The sequence below is a fragment of the Curcuma longa genome, chromosome 3, assembly GCF_044706935.1.
Source record: "Curcuma longa cultivar G26 ecotype Majalengka, Jawa Barat chromosome 3, ITB_CL_G26_1.1, whole genome shotgun sequence".
In the NCBI taxonomy this organism is placed as follows: Eukaryota; Viridiplantae; Streptophyta; class Magnoliopsida; order Zingiberales; family Zingiberaceae; genus Curcuma; species Curcuma longa.
This window is the reverse complement of record NC_133863.1, coordinates 9,183,005-9,195,971: the sequence shown is the minus strand read 5'-3', so window position 1 is coordinate 9,195,971 and position 12,967 is coordinate 9,183,005. Positions and strand designations below refer to the sequence as shown.

The 12,967-nt window shown below is 36.2% G+C and overlaps 2 protein-coding genes across 8 annotated transcripts; one reads left to right on the top strand and one right to left on the bottom strand.

The window, feature by feature from the left end:
* Positions 1-276: 276 nt before the first annotated feature.
* LOC141824385 (proline-rich receptor-like protein kinase PERK7) lies at positions 277-3,951 on the bottom strand. 7 transcript variants are annotated; one of them, XM_074711663.1, is made up of 11 exons: positions 3,860-3,951; positions 3,333-3,486; positions 2,963-3,084; positions 2,344-2,712; positions 2,185-2,271; positions 1,996-2,066; positions 1,636-1,712; positions 1,423-1,543; positions 1,140-1,301; positions 609-703; positions 277-473 (listed from the first exon to the last, which is right to left on the bottom strand). In XM_074711663.1, the coding sequence occupies exons 2-11, from the start codon at positions 3,443-3,445 to the stop codon at positions 413-415; spliced, it is 1,278 nt and encodes a 425-aa protein (XP_074567764.1). In that variant the 5' UTR covers positions 3,446-3,486; positions 3,860-3,951; the 3' UTR covers positions 277-412. The 7 variants fall into 7 exon arrangements, with proteins under 7 accessions (XP_074567764.1, XP_074567763.1, XP_074567765.1 ...); XM_074711662.1 differs by having other exon boundaries at positions 3,333-3,496; positions 3,865-3,943; XM_074711664.1 differs by having other exon boundaries at positions 3,333-3,496; positions 3,860-3,940.
* Positions 3,952-5,540: 1,589 nt separating this feature from the next.
* LOC141824982 (SMR domain-containing protein At5g58720) lies at positions 5,541-12,304 on the top strand. Its single transcript, XM_074712336.1, has 11 exons — positions 5,541-6,215; positions 7,298-7,323; positions 8,291-8,446; positions 9,115-9,200; positions 9,455-9,672; positions 10,771-10,847; positions 10,936-10,992; positions 11,170-11,237; positions 11,318-11,424; positions 11,516-11,586; positions 11,931-12,304. The coding sequence occupies exons 1-11, from the start codon at positions 5,579-5,581 to the stop codon at positions 12,051-12,053; spliced, it is 1,626 nt and encodes a 541-aa protein (XP_074568437.1). The 5' UTR covers positions 5,541-5,578; the 3' UTR covers positions 12,054-12,304.
* The last annotated feature ends 663 nt before the right edge of the window (positions 12,305-12,967 follow it).

Here is a 12,967-nt window from a genome sequence, read left to right as displayed (position 1 = left end):
TCTATTACGATTTCATAATTATTATAATTGTATAACAACTTCAATTGTATAACTACTAAAATTATATAACATTTATAATTTCATAATTATTAAAACATGTCTCTGATTTAAAATTTAGATGAAAACTTACAAAAATAATATAAGAAAGAATAATTAAGTAATTATAAAGAGTGAAACGTCTTTTAATAAAAAAAAATCAAAATTAAGTGTCATCTCACGGTTTAAAAAAAAATAACATCCTTTTGATCTCTACTCGAAGTTGTTTACAATAGAATACATGGCACAATAATAAATAAGGCATTAGCCTAGAAATTATAGAACCACATTTTTTTATTGTTTACACAATATCTTTGAACAAATAATAACAAAAGTTAAGTTGTAATGATCCCACAGCATCTGAACTGGTTGCAGATTAAATCTCTATGGTGTCTTCAAATGGAGTTTTAAGGATTGTTGTTGAAGGAATTGAGAACCTGTGTAAGATGAGAAGAACCATTTAAAAGTTCATTGAAAGAAAGGGAGGCGTATTCGGAGGTTTGCGTATAATACCAACACAAGCAATGCTAGTGACATAGTTTGATTGAGGTATCACAGTTTGATTTACTTACGATTGGAGCAAAGTAGTAGCAGACGATGATCCTTGTGGAGATTGAACGGTGTTCCGATCTCCAAATGAAATGTGTGCCTCCAATTCCCTACGAATCTGTTCGATATAAACAAGTTTGCAAAAGATCAAAAGAGAAACAATGAGGAAGTAAATGTTGAACTTCGACCCCGAATGGAGAAATCCTATTTGAGACCAAAGTCGTTTGCCTTAAATCGAGAGATTTAAATCCACTCATATGATTTGGTTTTGGATACACTGCTTTAAAGACACTCCTCCATCAGGATCATGTATTCTTGCTTCTTGAAGAAAAGATGTTCTAAACTTCTCCTTCTTGGGACCTTGTTTGATGACTTTTTAAACGTGTTAAACCTTTTATAGAATCTAAAAGTTAATGATTTAGTCATAAGTTTTTGACATGCATGATGAAACAACTACTTGGGATGCTCAAGAACATAGGAGACAGCGATATAGATCGATCAGAAAGACTAGTTCAGGAAACGGAATGCGATAGTCGAGAGAGTTGAGCAAATACTTGACTCATGCTGGGACGAAGAGCTGCAGCACGATTCAAACAAGCAGAGGCACAGGCCACCATTGTCCCCACCTCAACAGGACTGTAGTTGTTCTCTAAGTATGGATCGATAAGGGCATCGTATACTCCATCTTCCATTGCTCGCTGTAGCAATGGTCTCGCCTAAATTGAATATATCAAATAGAATTCTCAGAGGAGATATATAACAAGAGGCTGTTCATGCAATTTTAAAACTTAAGACTGAAAAAACTAAGCAGAAACTGTTTTTTCTTTTACTACTGACCCAATCAGCCAAACCTGCAGGCTTTCGTCCAGTGATCAGCTCCAAGAGCAACACCCCGTAAGAGTAAACATCAGATTTATCAGTAACTTTTCCAGTAGAAGCATACTCCGGAGCAAGGTAACTGTTGTCACATGAGATGTTAAAGAGTGGAAAATTTTGTTGGTTTAGTTCCAACGCTACAAATGAAACTCAACTACTTCATAGGGTACTCACCCATAAGATCCCTTCACGACAGTTGAGATGTGGGTTTTCTCATCTGAAAAATGCTTTGCAATCCCAAAATCTGCAATCTGCAAGCAACGAAGATTTGTCTTCAACTGTTTCGGATTTTCTTGTGAACAAACACTTGAGAACAGATCTTCCTAGAACAAGCATGGTTATCTGAGCTAGTAGCAATTTCAATGTTACAATTTAGCTTTGAAACCCCTTAGCTGAGTATAAATATATATATAGTTATCAGAATTCGTGCATACTAGTTATACATATAATCGAAGGTTGTTCAATCTTCATGTCATAATATAAACTATCAAGCACTTACTAGTTCCTATGCAATCAGTAATGTTGTTTGCTTACCTTTGCTCTAAACTGGTGATCCAGAAGAATATTGGCAGCTTTAATATCGCGATGAATGACCCTAGGATTGCCTGTGATTACATCAAAGTAAGATTACTCCAGGAATGTAACATTCAGTGTGGACGAACGAATAGGAAGATATTTTCACAACAAGAGAGACATAGAGAGGAAATAAGAAACGGATCTCACAATGTTCATGCAAATATTCAAGGCCTTTTGCCATGTCCAAGGAAATTCTGAATCTGTGTTTCCAAGCCAAAGTAGATCCATTTCTACCTGTACAAAATGTTAGAAGTGAACATTACTAAGACATGGATACATGGAACACCTTTGCTAATCCTGCCTTACCATGCAAATGGAACTCCAATGTTTTGTTAGGAACATATTCGCAAACAAGTAGGCAAATTTTCTCCGAGACGTAGAATCCAATGAGCGACACGAGATGCCTATGGTGCACTAGGCTCAATATATCTACCTCTTTCATGAACTCAAGATCTGGCTGCCGGTGAGTATCTTTCAAACGCTTGATCGCAACTTTTGTGCCATTGGTTAGTGTCCCTTTGTACACTAATGAAAAGCCTCCTTCACCCAACACATTATCTGTGGAGAAGTTATCTGTAGAGATTGCCAACTCTTCGTATGTGAAGCTTCTCGTGCCCGGAGGTGGAGACCGAGGATTTTCAATGTCTGTAGGATTTTCAGTGACTGTTTCGTATGCTGAGAAGATAAACAAAGAAACCATGAGAACAAATTTGTAGGGTTAAACTGACAAGTGAAACACTTATAAAAGGGTGTTCAAATCCAAACTTTAAGATTCTTGCATGGTGTACCATTTCATATCTTGTAACTCTCCACATATATATTTTTTGAAGATCTTTTGTGTTATGTGTTCCATTGGTATTTACTTCAAATGGACACGAAAGATTTGTACAAACAATCTCAAAGTACAAGGGAGAGGAGCATTTACACCATGATGGATCGCAGGTGCACCATCTGATAATGTAGAAATGAAACGAGTTGAGTGTCTTCACCACCTCCCTCATTTTTTCATATCGGCAACAGCAGGAACTGCAGCAAGAAAATGTCCACCTGCCACCATTTTACACTTACTAATTGGCCCAAACAAATGTAAAATGAATCAAAATTTAGACTTGCTTCAAGATTATGTCGAAAAAATTGATTTGAGCACCATCACTGGTGAAGCTAAAATGGTGGGGGAAGCCTCAAACAAACAGCTCAACAACTTTAGCAGATAGAAATTCTTCATTCAAATGCTCTAATATATACTGTGCCAACCAGCAAGAACTAGCAATTGTTATTGATACTGAATGGCTTACACAATGAACATCAAGATCAAGCCAAGACTGGTGAAGACCAAAGACAAAAAGCTTGCAACCAATGCAAATGGCAGACTAGCAGTGAAACCCAGATACCGCAACCAGTCAGGCATCTCTCCGAGAACCTCCTATTCTCTTCAAAGCAACACAAGACCTATCAAACACTTTAGAAGGAGGAGTTTAGTTGATTCAACAACTAATCATTGCAAAAATATGTTGAAGAACACAAGTAGCGAAGAAGCTTATTGCTAGGGTTTAGGAAGAGAAGTTCAGTTGCAAAAAAAAAAAAACTTGGAAAATCTACAGTTCATCTCCCAAGATATGATGCTAGAAAATACTACTTAAAATCGAACGCAAACTTGAGTTTGTTGTGATAGTAATAATAAAGAAGAAATCACACTTCATTGAGCAAACAAAAAAAAAACAAAATTTTAACTCTTCTCTTTCTCTTCGGTCTCCTTCAATAAGCATTAATAAGGCACACGAAACAAACCAACAACAAAATAAAAAAGAGGAAAATTTGTGACCTTACGTCCAGTAATGATAGAGCAGGAGCAGGTAGGGTTCTTGGCAGCGGATCTCAGGGCTAAAGAAGCCCGGGAACCATAGAGAACGAGAGGAAGGATCAGACAAACAAGGTAGAGAGATCAAGCGACTTTTTGTTTTTTGTTTTTCAAAAGCGACAATCGACGAAAGTGCGAGGAAGAAGTTTTTTTTATTTAAATTTTAGGGAAAATAAAAAAGATATTTTTTCCAAATTACGAAAGGGCTTAGAACATCTCATTTTACCGTTCGATGTTGATATATAATTATTCAATTATTTTTAAATATTATTTAGTATTATTATTTTCTATTTAATTCCTAAATTATCAGATATAATATTTTTGTTCACATTATACGGTACAAAAGTAATTATCATAATGTGAAAAAAATAATAAGAATCCACATGATAATAATTATAATTTTATAGTTATATAATAATTATAACAATTATAATTTAATAACTACTACAACATCAATTTGTGTTGTAATAGTTATAAAATCCTACCTGGTATTAAATTGGATAACCATGCCTCTGAAGCATGATTGAATTGGTTAGTGCGGGACAGACATATTAAAATATACAAGGGTCGAATATCGACAAAGTTAAGGTAATGTCCTCCTCCGTAGTAGCTAACTGACCAATCATATAGGACTGCTAGAGTGATAAATTCTACCTTTTATCAAAAAAAAAGTTAAGTATCAATTAAATCTTTATTTTTATATGTTCAATCTAAATTTAGAAATAAATTTATTAAATATGATAATTTTTTTATTGACTCTCTTTATATCATAAATATGGTTCAGTCAGATAGTAAATTTGATGTTTGAAAATTCAATATTGATTCAATCCGTCTTGACTAGTTAAGTTGAACTTGAAAATCTATACTTAAGATTCTATTGATTTAATTTACTAATGATAAATATGATTTAAATCATATTTTAATTTTATATTGGATCGATTCTTTGAGTTTTAAATATCACATCATCGTATCGAGTCCAATCAATTTAATATTTAGATGAGAGACATTTGAGTAATTATACTTGATTTAATAGTCAAATGAGATATTTTTAATAAAAAATTTAAAACGAGACGTTATTTACAAATAAAAGGACGTCATTTGATTTTTATCCTTTATTTTTTAAAATAATAAAAAGTTATAAATAAACAAAATAAGAAAAAAATGAATATTAAGTCAATGTCACCGTCAACTAGGGAGTTAATGCGTGTCATATTCTTGTCCATATTTTGCATTTGAGCCCACCAGAATAATTCTTGTAGAATTTTTCATTTGAGTCCACCAAAATAATTCTTGTGGATATTTTTCATTTGAGTCCATTCCACCAAAATAGACAAACTTATCTTTATCCATTAGTCAATTTTAATTTGATTTTTGATTTTTAAAAACAAGAAAATTTGCTTCTAACGAAACTAGTTATGATATTTCCAAATAGAATCAAATTTTAGATTTGATTTAATTGAACTAAATAACAGAAAATGTTTAAAATCGTTGGAATTAAATTCAAATTATTAAGAAAATAGTTTGTCATTACTAAAATTTGAAAAAATACTACTAAATTTTGGGGCATTTTCGAAATTATTCAGTTTAGATTTACACAGAGAAAGCGGAAACGACACTAAGTTTATCGGATTTTTGGTATGTTTATTGAAAAGATCCGAATCCGCATATCCACTTTCCTTGTAAATGGGATTCCGCGGTGGATGTGACGTCGAACGCGGACGCCGACGCCGACGCCGACGCCTCCGAATCCTCCTCGTGCTCGACGCGAATCCCTCGGCGGAGGAAGAGGCGGAAGGGCCGAGGGGAAGCAGCAACGCGGCGGCCATGAAACCCGCGAAGAAGAATAGGAGGAGCAAGAAGAGGCGGAAACCCGCCGGATCCGGTCCCCCCCAAGAGGCAGATGCGGCGGCGAACGGCGACGACGCCGCCCGAGCCCTGGAGTGGTTGATCGATGCCTTCTCTTCGTCCGTCTCCCTCGATCAGATTGATTCGGCGTGCAGGGAGGCCGGAGGCGACGCTTTCAAGGCCGCCGGCATCCTCGGCTCCCAGCTTGACGACCCCGGGGAGAAACTACCCGAGGGTAAGCGCGTCGGGGCGGTCCGGAAGCAGAAGAGAGCACCCGCGTCCACGGGGATAGTGCCGGATGTGATTGGAAAGGGTTATACTGGATCCGTGAGGAGGAGCAGAGATGGCGGTAGTAATTTGCAATTTAAGGATGGCACGAAGAGGATGTACAGCGTTGAGGAGGCTGAACAGTTTTTGTGCTCAATGCTTGGACATATGTCTGAGATTACCATGGATGTTGTCCGGGATGTCTTAGGTGAGCGCTTGCCTTTGGTCAATTTTTTCTTTTGTTGTTGATCAATATCTATATGTATGGCTGTTGTTGTGCACCAAATATTTCATGACGGTATGGTAGTGGGTTCTTATCATTGAGTTACTAACTCACTTCTACAGTGATTATTTCGGACTAGATAACGGGGAGGGAGAGGAAAGGAATCCATAAGATCGAATAGTTGATGATTGGATGGAAAAGAGGGAAATTTATATGAGAAGAAATTACCCTTGTTATCGATCTATCTCCTTCTTTGCCTAATTCATCTTTCTTACGTCGCTTTCCAGAAGTCCCCTGATTGCTGCTTACAAAATTTGACAAATTTCACATTCAACATAATTGCTGATATCGTATTCCACTTTCACCTCCATGAATCAAGCCTTTTGTTCTTTGATTTGAGGCTTCTGCCTTGATTGTTGATGTACAATGGCATGGGTTAGGAGGGAGGCATTGCCTATCTTGGACATGTTGGGGATAACAATGCACAATGCATGGAAATGCTGATATTGCTTCTCTCATAGCTTCTGTTCTGCCTCTACATGGTTGAGCAGCTCCTCACAACCATTTGCCAGCTTTTGACCCTACTTCTTTGGGTATTACTTCTCTAAATCCTTTGCTGTGGCAACACTTGTCACCTCGTGAACTAACATCTTGAGGTCGACATCCAATAGCATTGTCAGCGAACACCATATTGGATCAACGGATTGTCTTTGTCCATCGGATAACTTTTTCCTCTGTGCTGGCACATTTGTGCAGAAATAAAATTGACCTTAATTCTTTCTACAGTATCATCCACTGGTTCACTTCTATCTTCAATCGTGTAAGAGTAATGACAGAAAGGGGCATTCAACACTTCTTTTTTATCATATTGGAATCGTCCTCCCAGGTAATTATAGAATTTGGTTTTAACCTCATTCTCATCAATTTTATAGGATTATATATTTTATTTTGAAATAGTGAACAAAGTGTGTTTGCAATTTTTTCAAAAAAAAATATCATATTTGTTTTTGGCTCTCTGTCTCTGGTAAGTGGAAGTGTATAATTAGTTGCATGTGTCTCTTTTGCAGATCAATGTGGAAACAGTGTTGAAAAGGTATATACTAACTACTGCTCTTTTCTATATGTTTTTTTGGTTATTTCAAATGCCGGCCATTATTTATGTTTAGTATGCAATATCACTGCATGAAGTTAATTTATGTTGGACTCTTTTTGTACTTTGTAATTCCTCTTGGCGTGTGTTAAAAATGAAGGACAAGTGTTCATTTGGTGCACAGTCACACACCTTAACAGGTGGGTATCTGAACCATATTTGCTCTGCCTCACCCACCTTGTTCTCATCTCTACTTTTAGCTTATACTGCTTTGTATATCCCTACCAGATCCCAAGTGACATAGTGCTAGAGAACAATTATTCTTAGTCAACTATCAAGACACATTTGAACTAGAGACAAATAGATCTATCATACCTGCAAGTCATGCTACTTATGCCAACCTTAAGCTGTTATGCTGTTAGCATGTCACTTGGCTAATTCATTGGTTCTTAGCAATTTAAATATTGCTAACCAGGATATTGAAGTGCTACATACTTGATGTTTGTTGTGCTACAGCCTGTTGATCTCTATATAATTTTGACACCTATAATAAGAATCTGTACTTGCATGTAAATTAGGAAAATTTAAATAAAAAGCTGTTGAGTTTTCATATGATATTTCCCAAATAATTAGCATAGAGCAATTTTAAGAACTCGATCTTTTTAATAAAGAAATTGACAATTTGATAGTTGATTCATTTAGCTTTCTAGTTTTGGAAGCTCTGATTGCTCATAGAATTAATGGTTCTTTCATCTAAATGATTTTTGAGATATCTTAAGTTTTACATGGGTATGCAACCATGTGCCCTACATTAAAGGTGATACAACAAGGATAGTCCTACAAGGAATGGCTTAGTTTAATTTATTAAAATTACTGCCAGACCAACATATATCAAAGAGCAAATGTAGTTTCTGTTTTGTTTGATCATACTGACCTACTACTAGTTTTATTCAATCGATTGCTTTGGCAGGCTTTGGAGGCGTTACTTGACATATCAGCTTCCTCATCGGACCAATTAAACCAAGGACCATATGAAAATGATGGCACATGCAGGAGAAGCTATTCATGTAGTCGTCCTGAAGTAATTAGCAGAAGCCCTTCAGAGAGTTCCATAAGTTCCTCCCAGGTGCTGGTTCAAGAGTTCTTTTAGAAATTCATATTTTGCACTTAGAGATAAATTTTATTTGCCTGAATAATGCAATAATGATTTGAATCCGATGTCCATTGCTGGTGTACTTGTCTGACAATTGCCAAGCATGCTTCTTTGAATGATACCTCTTCTAAAAAAAGTTTGGCAGTCCAATGACTGAACAGATGCATATAGATTGAACTTTCTGATAAAAATGCCATCTTGGATTGTCACTTTAGTGGTCTGGATGCCTATCATCTATTGAATAACCAGATAAGTGAAACTGAAGTTCTCATATGCAGGTCAAGTTTTATTTTGAGTTACACAAACTTCTGTTTACAATGATCTTAGAAAATCTTAGCAAACCAGAAATTTCTGGTATTCTCATAAAGATAATATGGTCAATCATGGATAACCTACAGGCTATAACAGTCTTCACTCTCTGCTTGAAGGCTTTTAAATATGAATCATAAGATCTACTTTTTATAGTGAGAAAATGCCGTTAGTTCATTTTATTTGAGATGGCATATTTTGTGGAGCTGTAGCCGTAGCATCCTTCATTCCCTTTGATACCTAAGTTGATAGGTAGTTGTACATGCTCATAGGTTTTAAAACAGGAGTTCTTGACAATGTTACATTTTTGTGATTTGGCAAAATTTTCTCAGTTAACAGATATGATATCAGACTCGGCATCGAATAGCCTGTCAGAAAAAGAGCATATCCCCCAAGTGTGCCATGCAAGTAGTAAGAGGTGAGCTTACAGGCATTCTTTATTCTAAATGACACTCTATTTCTCCTTGCCTCCTAAATCCAAGGACTTGATTACTATCCCTTTTCCTTTTTCAGCTATGCTTAGTGCTTACTCTTGTCATGTTTTTATCAATCTTCACTCTTTAAATCCACCTATTATTTGGACTGCTATGACATTTGCTTATCCTGGCTATTATAGCATGACAGTGGCATGTGGGTTAATTTCTTCATTCATAATTATCTGAACTTTTGCAGGAATCATGCAAAGGTTCTTGCTGAGTCTGAGATACCAATGCCATATAATTATCTCCAACAACAGGTGCTGGAGTCATTGTTTAACATTCCCAACTCTCCCACATGTGAACCAAGTCGTATGAATTGGAAAAAGGTAGTAGAGAAGGTGGAGTCTTTTGGTCAGGGGTTGGAGTTCTCTTCTTTAAGTACCAAAGATACTCAAGAAAATGTTTCAATTGGTATATATAACTTTGTCTTGTTTACTTTTCTTAGTTTGTTAATTGACATACCTGTGAGAAGATGTGCAGTTGTTATTTACTTAAATGGAAGGATCCATTACTGCTTTTATGCTTCTCCTTTCATTGGTCTTGGAATGTGTAGCTTATGATCCTGACTAAAGAAGCCATGCCTTACATCTAACTTGCTCCCCAAAATTTTGTTCACATGGTAATATAAATTTTAGAACAAAAAGATGAGAATGGATAGTGCGAGCAAGTTAAAAATATTCTTTCTCATCCCCATCCCACACAACACACACACAAAAAATATAAGCTTATCCTAGATGAATCCTTAACATTATTATTTTTAGATTAAGATAATGTAGGGCAAGTGAGGCAACATAGGACAGGTGTTATGACCTTTTCTCCCCATTCCCACTTTGCATGTGGGTTTCAATTTCACATCTCAATAATGTGGACGGGGTAAGACAGGTTAGGAGTGGATCAGTCTGGCTTGATAGGGGAATGGGAAATCGCCTGTCCTACTTATAACCTGATGGATGGGCATTTGCTTTTCACTTTCCTGTACTGGTTGGGTTGGTTTTCACTCAATTTTACTCATTTATCTCACTAGTCTCTTTCTTGTAAGTGAACCAATCTCACTTTTAGTTCAAAGTTCAATTCAGTTTTGATTTTTTTGCTGATATATCAGGATATATTAAGGCATTTCTGCCGGAAAGTGTAACAGAAGACTAGTTGCATTTTGCATAGTCCTGTGCCTTGTCCTCCTGACTTCTTAAAGTTGAGGACATAGATGCATTTACTATTTGCTTTGGATGGTCGCATTAGGTTTTGTCATACAAAGATTTGGATTTTTCTGCCATCATTCTTCAATATGTACAAGAGGCGTCTATCCAGGCATGATTAGATGCTCAAATTTTTAGTGGCAATGTGATCATGCGAGTATTTGGATTTCTCTTCCATTTACTTTCCCAAATCTAGACAAGTTAGAGGACTAAATGACCTGTTATGGTGCTTCTTAAGATTGCTTGGGTGTTGCCAGACTATTGTTGATCAGTGCAACATAATTTTATTACTCTGACTCATCTTTTGACACAGGCAAAGAAGATATCTATCAGGTTTGTCGGGATACTTCAAAGAAACATTGGGAGATGATGCAGGCATGCTATCAGAAAGTGAGATGCTTCTGCAGCAGCGATAGATCTATTTCACATTTAGCAGTTAGTGTTGACATTCTATTTCCATTTCCATTTGATTTCTTAGGCTGCAGTTGCTTATTCAAGAGGTCAGCGTGCCCATGCTTCTTTCCTGTCAGAAAAGGTGAATCCATTGAAAACTCAATGTTCAACGAAATTAGGCATTTAATCTGATGTTAGATGTTGGTAATTGCTAATGATACAGTGACAACCAAAACATTATCCATTTTCACGTATACTATTTTGAGATCTTTGGGTCCATTTCCTTTATTAGTATAGCATGTGCATTGTATTTGATTAGGGGAAGTTCTTCCAAGATTTAGCGCGCGAAGAAGACGAGCAAGCTAGTCGAGAGATTTTTGAAGCCAGGCAAGTGCATATTCTCTTTCTTCCTTACCTTTTCTGGTGAATCAATAGGGCATTCGTTATCGAACCAATTTTGTTTGTAGGAACAAACATATAAAAAATGTTGTCACCATTGATCTACATGGGCAACACGTCAAACAAGCAATACAGCTTCTAAAGCTTCACTTGCTGTTGTTCACGTATATACCCTGTATGCATCTTCTACTTCAACTATGTCGTTTCATAGTTTCGGATTCATTTGGTTCCTGTGAGTGTAATAATTTGCCTTTCTGCCCAAATAGCTGTTCAGTATCTTAAAGTTATCACTGGCTGTGGTGCTGATGCCGTCGGAAAGGGAAAAATGAAGCGCTCGGTGAGTTAATTCAAGGGTTCCATTTTTTTTACCCCTTTTTTCTATATATTCAGCAAAAACTCATAAACTACTATACCAATGCCATTCTACATATTCATTTATTATCATTTCCATCAAATCCTGTTGATCCTCATTACTTGATACTCCACAATGCACCAAAATGCTTTTGTGTTGTCTATTTAGATCAACTTTTCCATCCGGCCATAGAATCGACATTAATAATTCTGCCAGTCTACCTGGTCCAAATAGTTAGCTTAAAAAACTAAAGATTCAGAGATTATGTTATATTTGAAATAATGTGTAGAGTAATCCACCTTAATTGAATGCAATCATGCTCTTTATAGGTGCTTGCCCTTTCGAAGAAGGAAGGTATCGTGTGCACCGAAGAGAATGTAGGCACTCTTCTCCTCCATATCGGCGAACCAAAGCAGTACAGCTTTGTGGAATACGATAGCGACTCCGACTAATTAGCTCATGTGACAAACTATGTGCAGTTCTACTGATGACAATTGATATTGTAAGGTTGTTGTTTTATTCGATAACATGTTTAACCTGTATCAGGCGCAACCAACAGGAGCTGGCCGCCTTGATCCGCATTCAGGTTCCAATTCAACTATAACTTATCTGGTGTACATCTTCCAGAAAAACTAGGGTTTCGGGTACATGTATGATATCAATAACTAAGTTTGTTTAGTGTTGAAGCTAAAATTCTATTTCTAATCTTATGGTACATAAAGTTTGTTATTAAGGCTTCATACAAAAAGGAAAAAGGATCAATGATGGAAAAGAAAAGAAAAAAAAAAAAGAGAGGAGGAGAAATGGTGATCTGGTCATGAGCTTGTTAGACTATGGTTGTGACTGGCAACAAGTCAACAGCCATGACTCATGGCTAGTCCATGATCGTGACTCGTGGTTAGTTTGCAATCACTTCAGTAAAAAAAAGGTAAAATTCGTCATACTTTAGTGGTCTTACATAGTCGGTGAAGGTAAATACGATCATTTATGTGAGAAGGTAAATTGAGAAATTGATTATAGTTGATCACGACAAAAGAGGGTATTATTTTGATTTTATCGACATTCAATTTTTATCTATTTCAGTAATTTTGTTCTTCGTAATGTTAACTATGTCTTGAGAGCTTATAATCACAAATTCATCTTTGTTCATCTTGATTTTACATCGTAATAAAGCTTTATGCAATCTATTTTGAGGTATATGTTTCCGTTCTTCTGTTAAAGGTAGAATTCGTCATCTTAGTGATCCATATGATCAATTTCATCCATTTATAAGGAGATAAATCAAGAAATTACAATTCAGGCAACATATATGCTTCCGTTCTAACTAAACATGACATTGCATTACAACATCAAATTCTAAAACCGT

What these genes read in the sequence shown, in the direction of transcription:
- LOC141824385 (XM_074711663.1), bottom strand. Translation starts at nt 3,445, where the DNA reads ATGCCTGACTGGTTGCGGTATCTGGGTTTCACTGCTAGTCTGCCATTT. An exon ending in TGAATATTTGCATGAACATT is followed by an intron (nt 2,067 to 2,184) that starts GTGAGATCCGTT and finishes ATGTAATCACAG; the next exon opens with GCAATCCTAGGGTCATTCAT. An exon ending in GTCGTGAAGGGATCTTATGG is followed by an intron (nt 1,544 to 1,635) that starts GTGAGTACCCTA and finishes ATGTGACAACAG; the next exon opens with TTACCTTGCTCCGGAGTATG.
- LOC141824982 (XM_074712336.1), top strand. Translation starts at nt 5,579, where the DNA reads ATGGGATTCCGCGGTGGATGTGACGTCGAACGCGGACGCCGACGCCGA. An exon ending in GTTCCATAAGTTCCTCCCAG is followed by an intron (nt 8,447 to 9,114) that starts GTGCTGGTTCAA and finishes AAATTTTCTCAG; the next exon opens with TTAACAGATATGATATCAGA. An exon ending in TGCAGGCATGCTATCAGAAA is followed by an intron (nt 10,848 to 10,935) that starts GTGAGATGCTTC and finishes TTGATTTCTTAG; the next exon opens with GCTGCAGTTGCTTATTCAAG.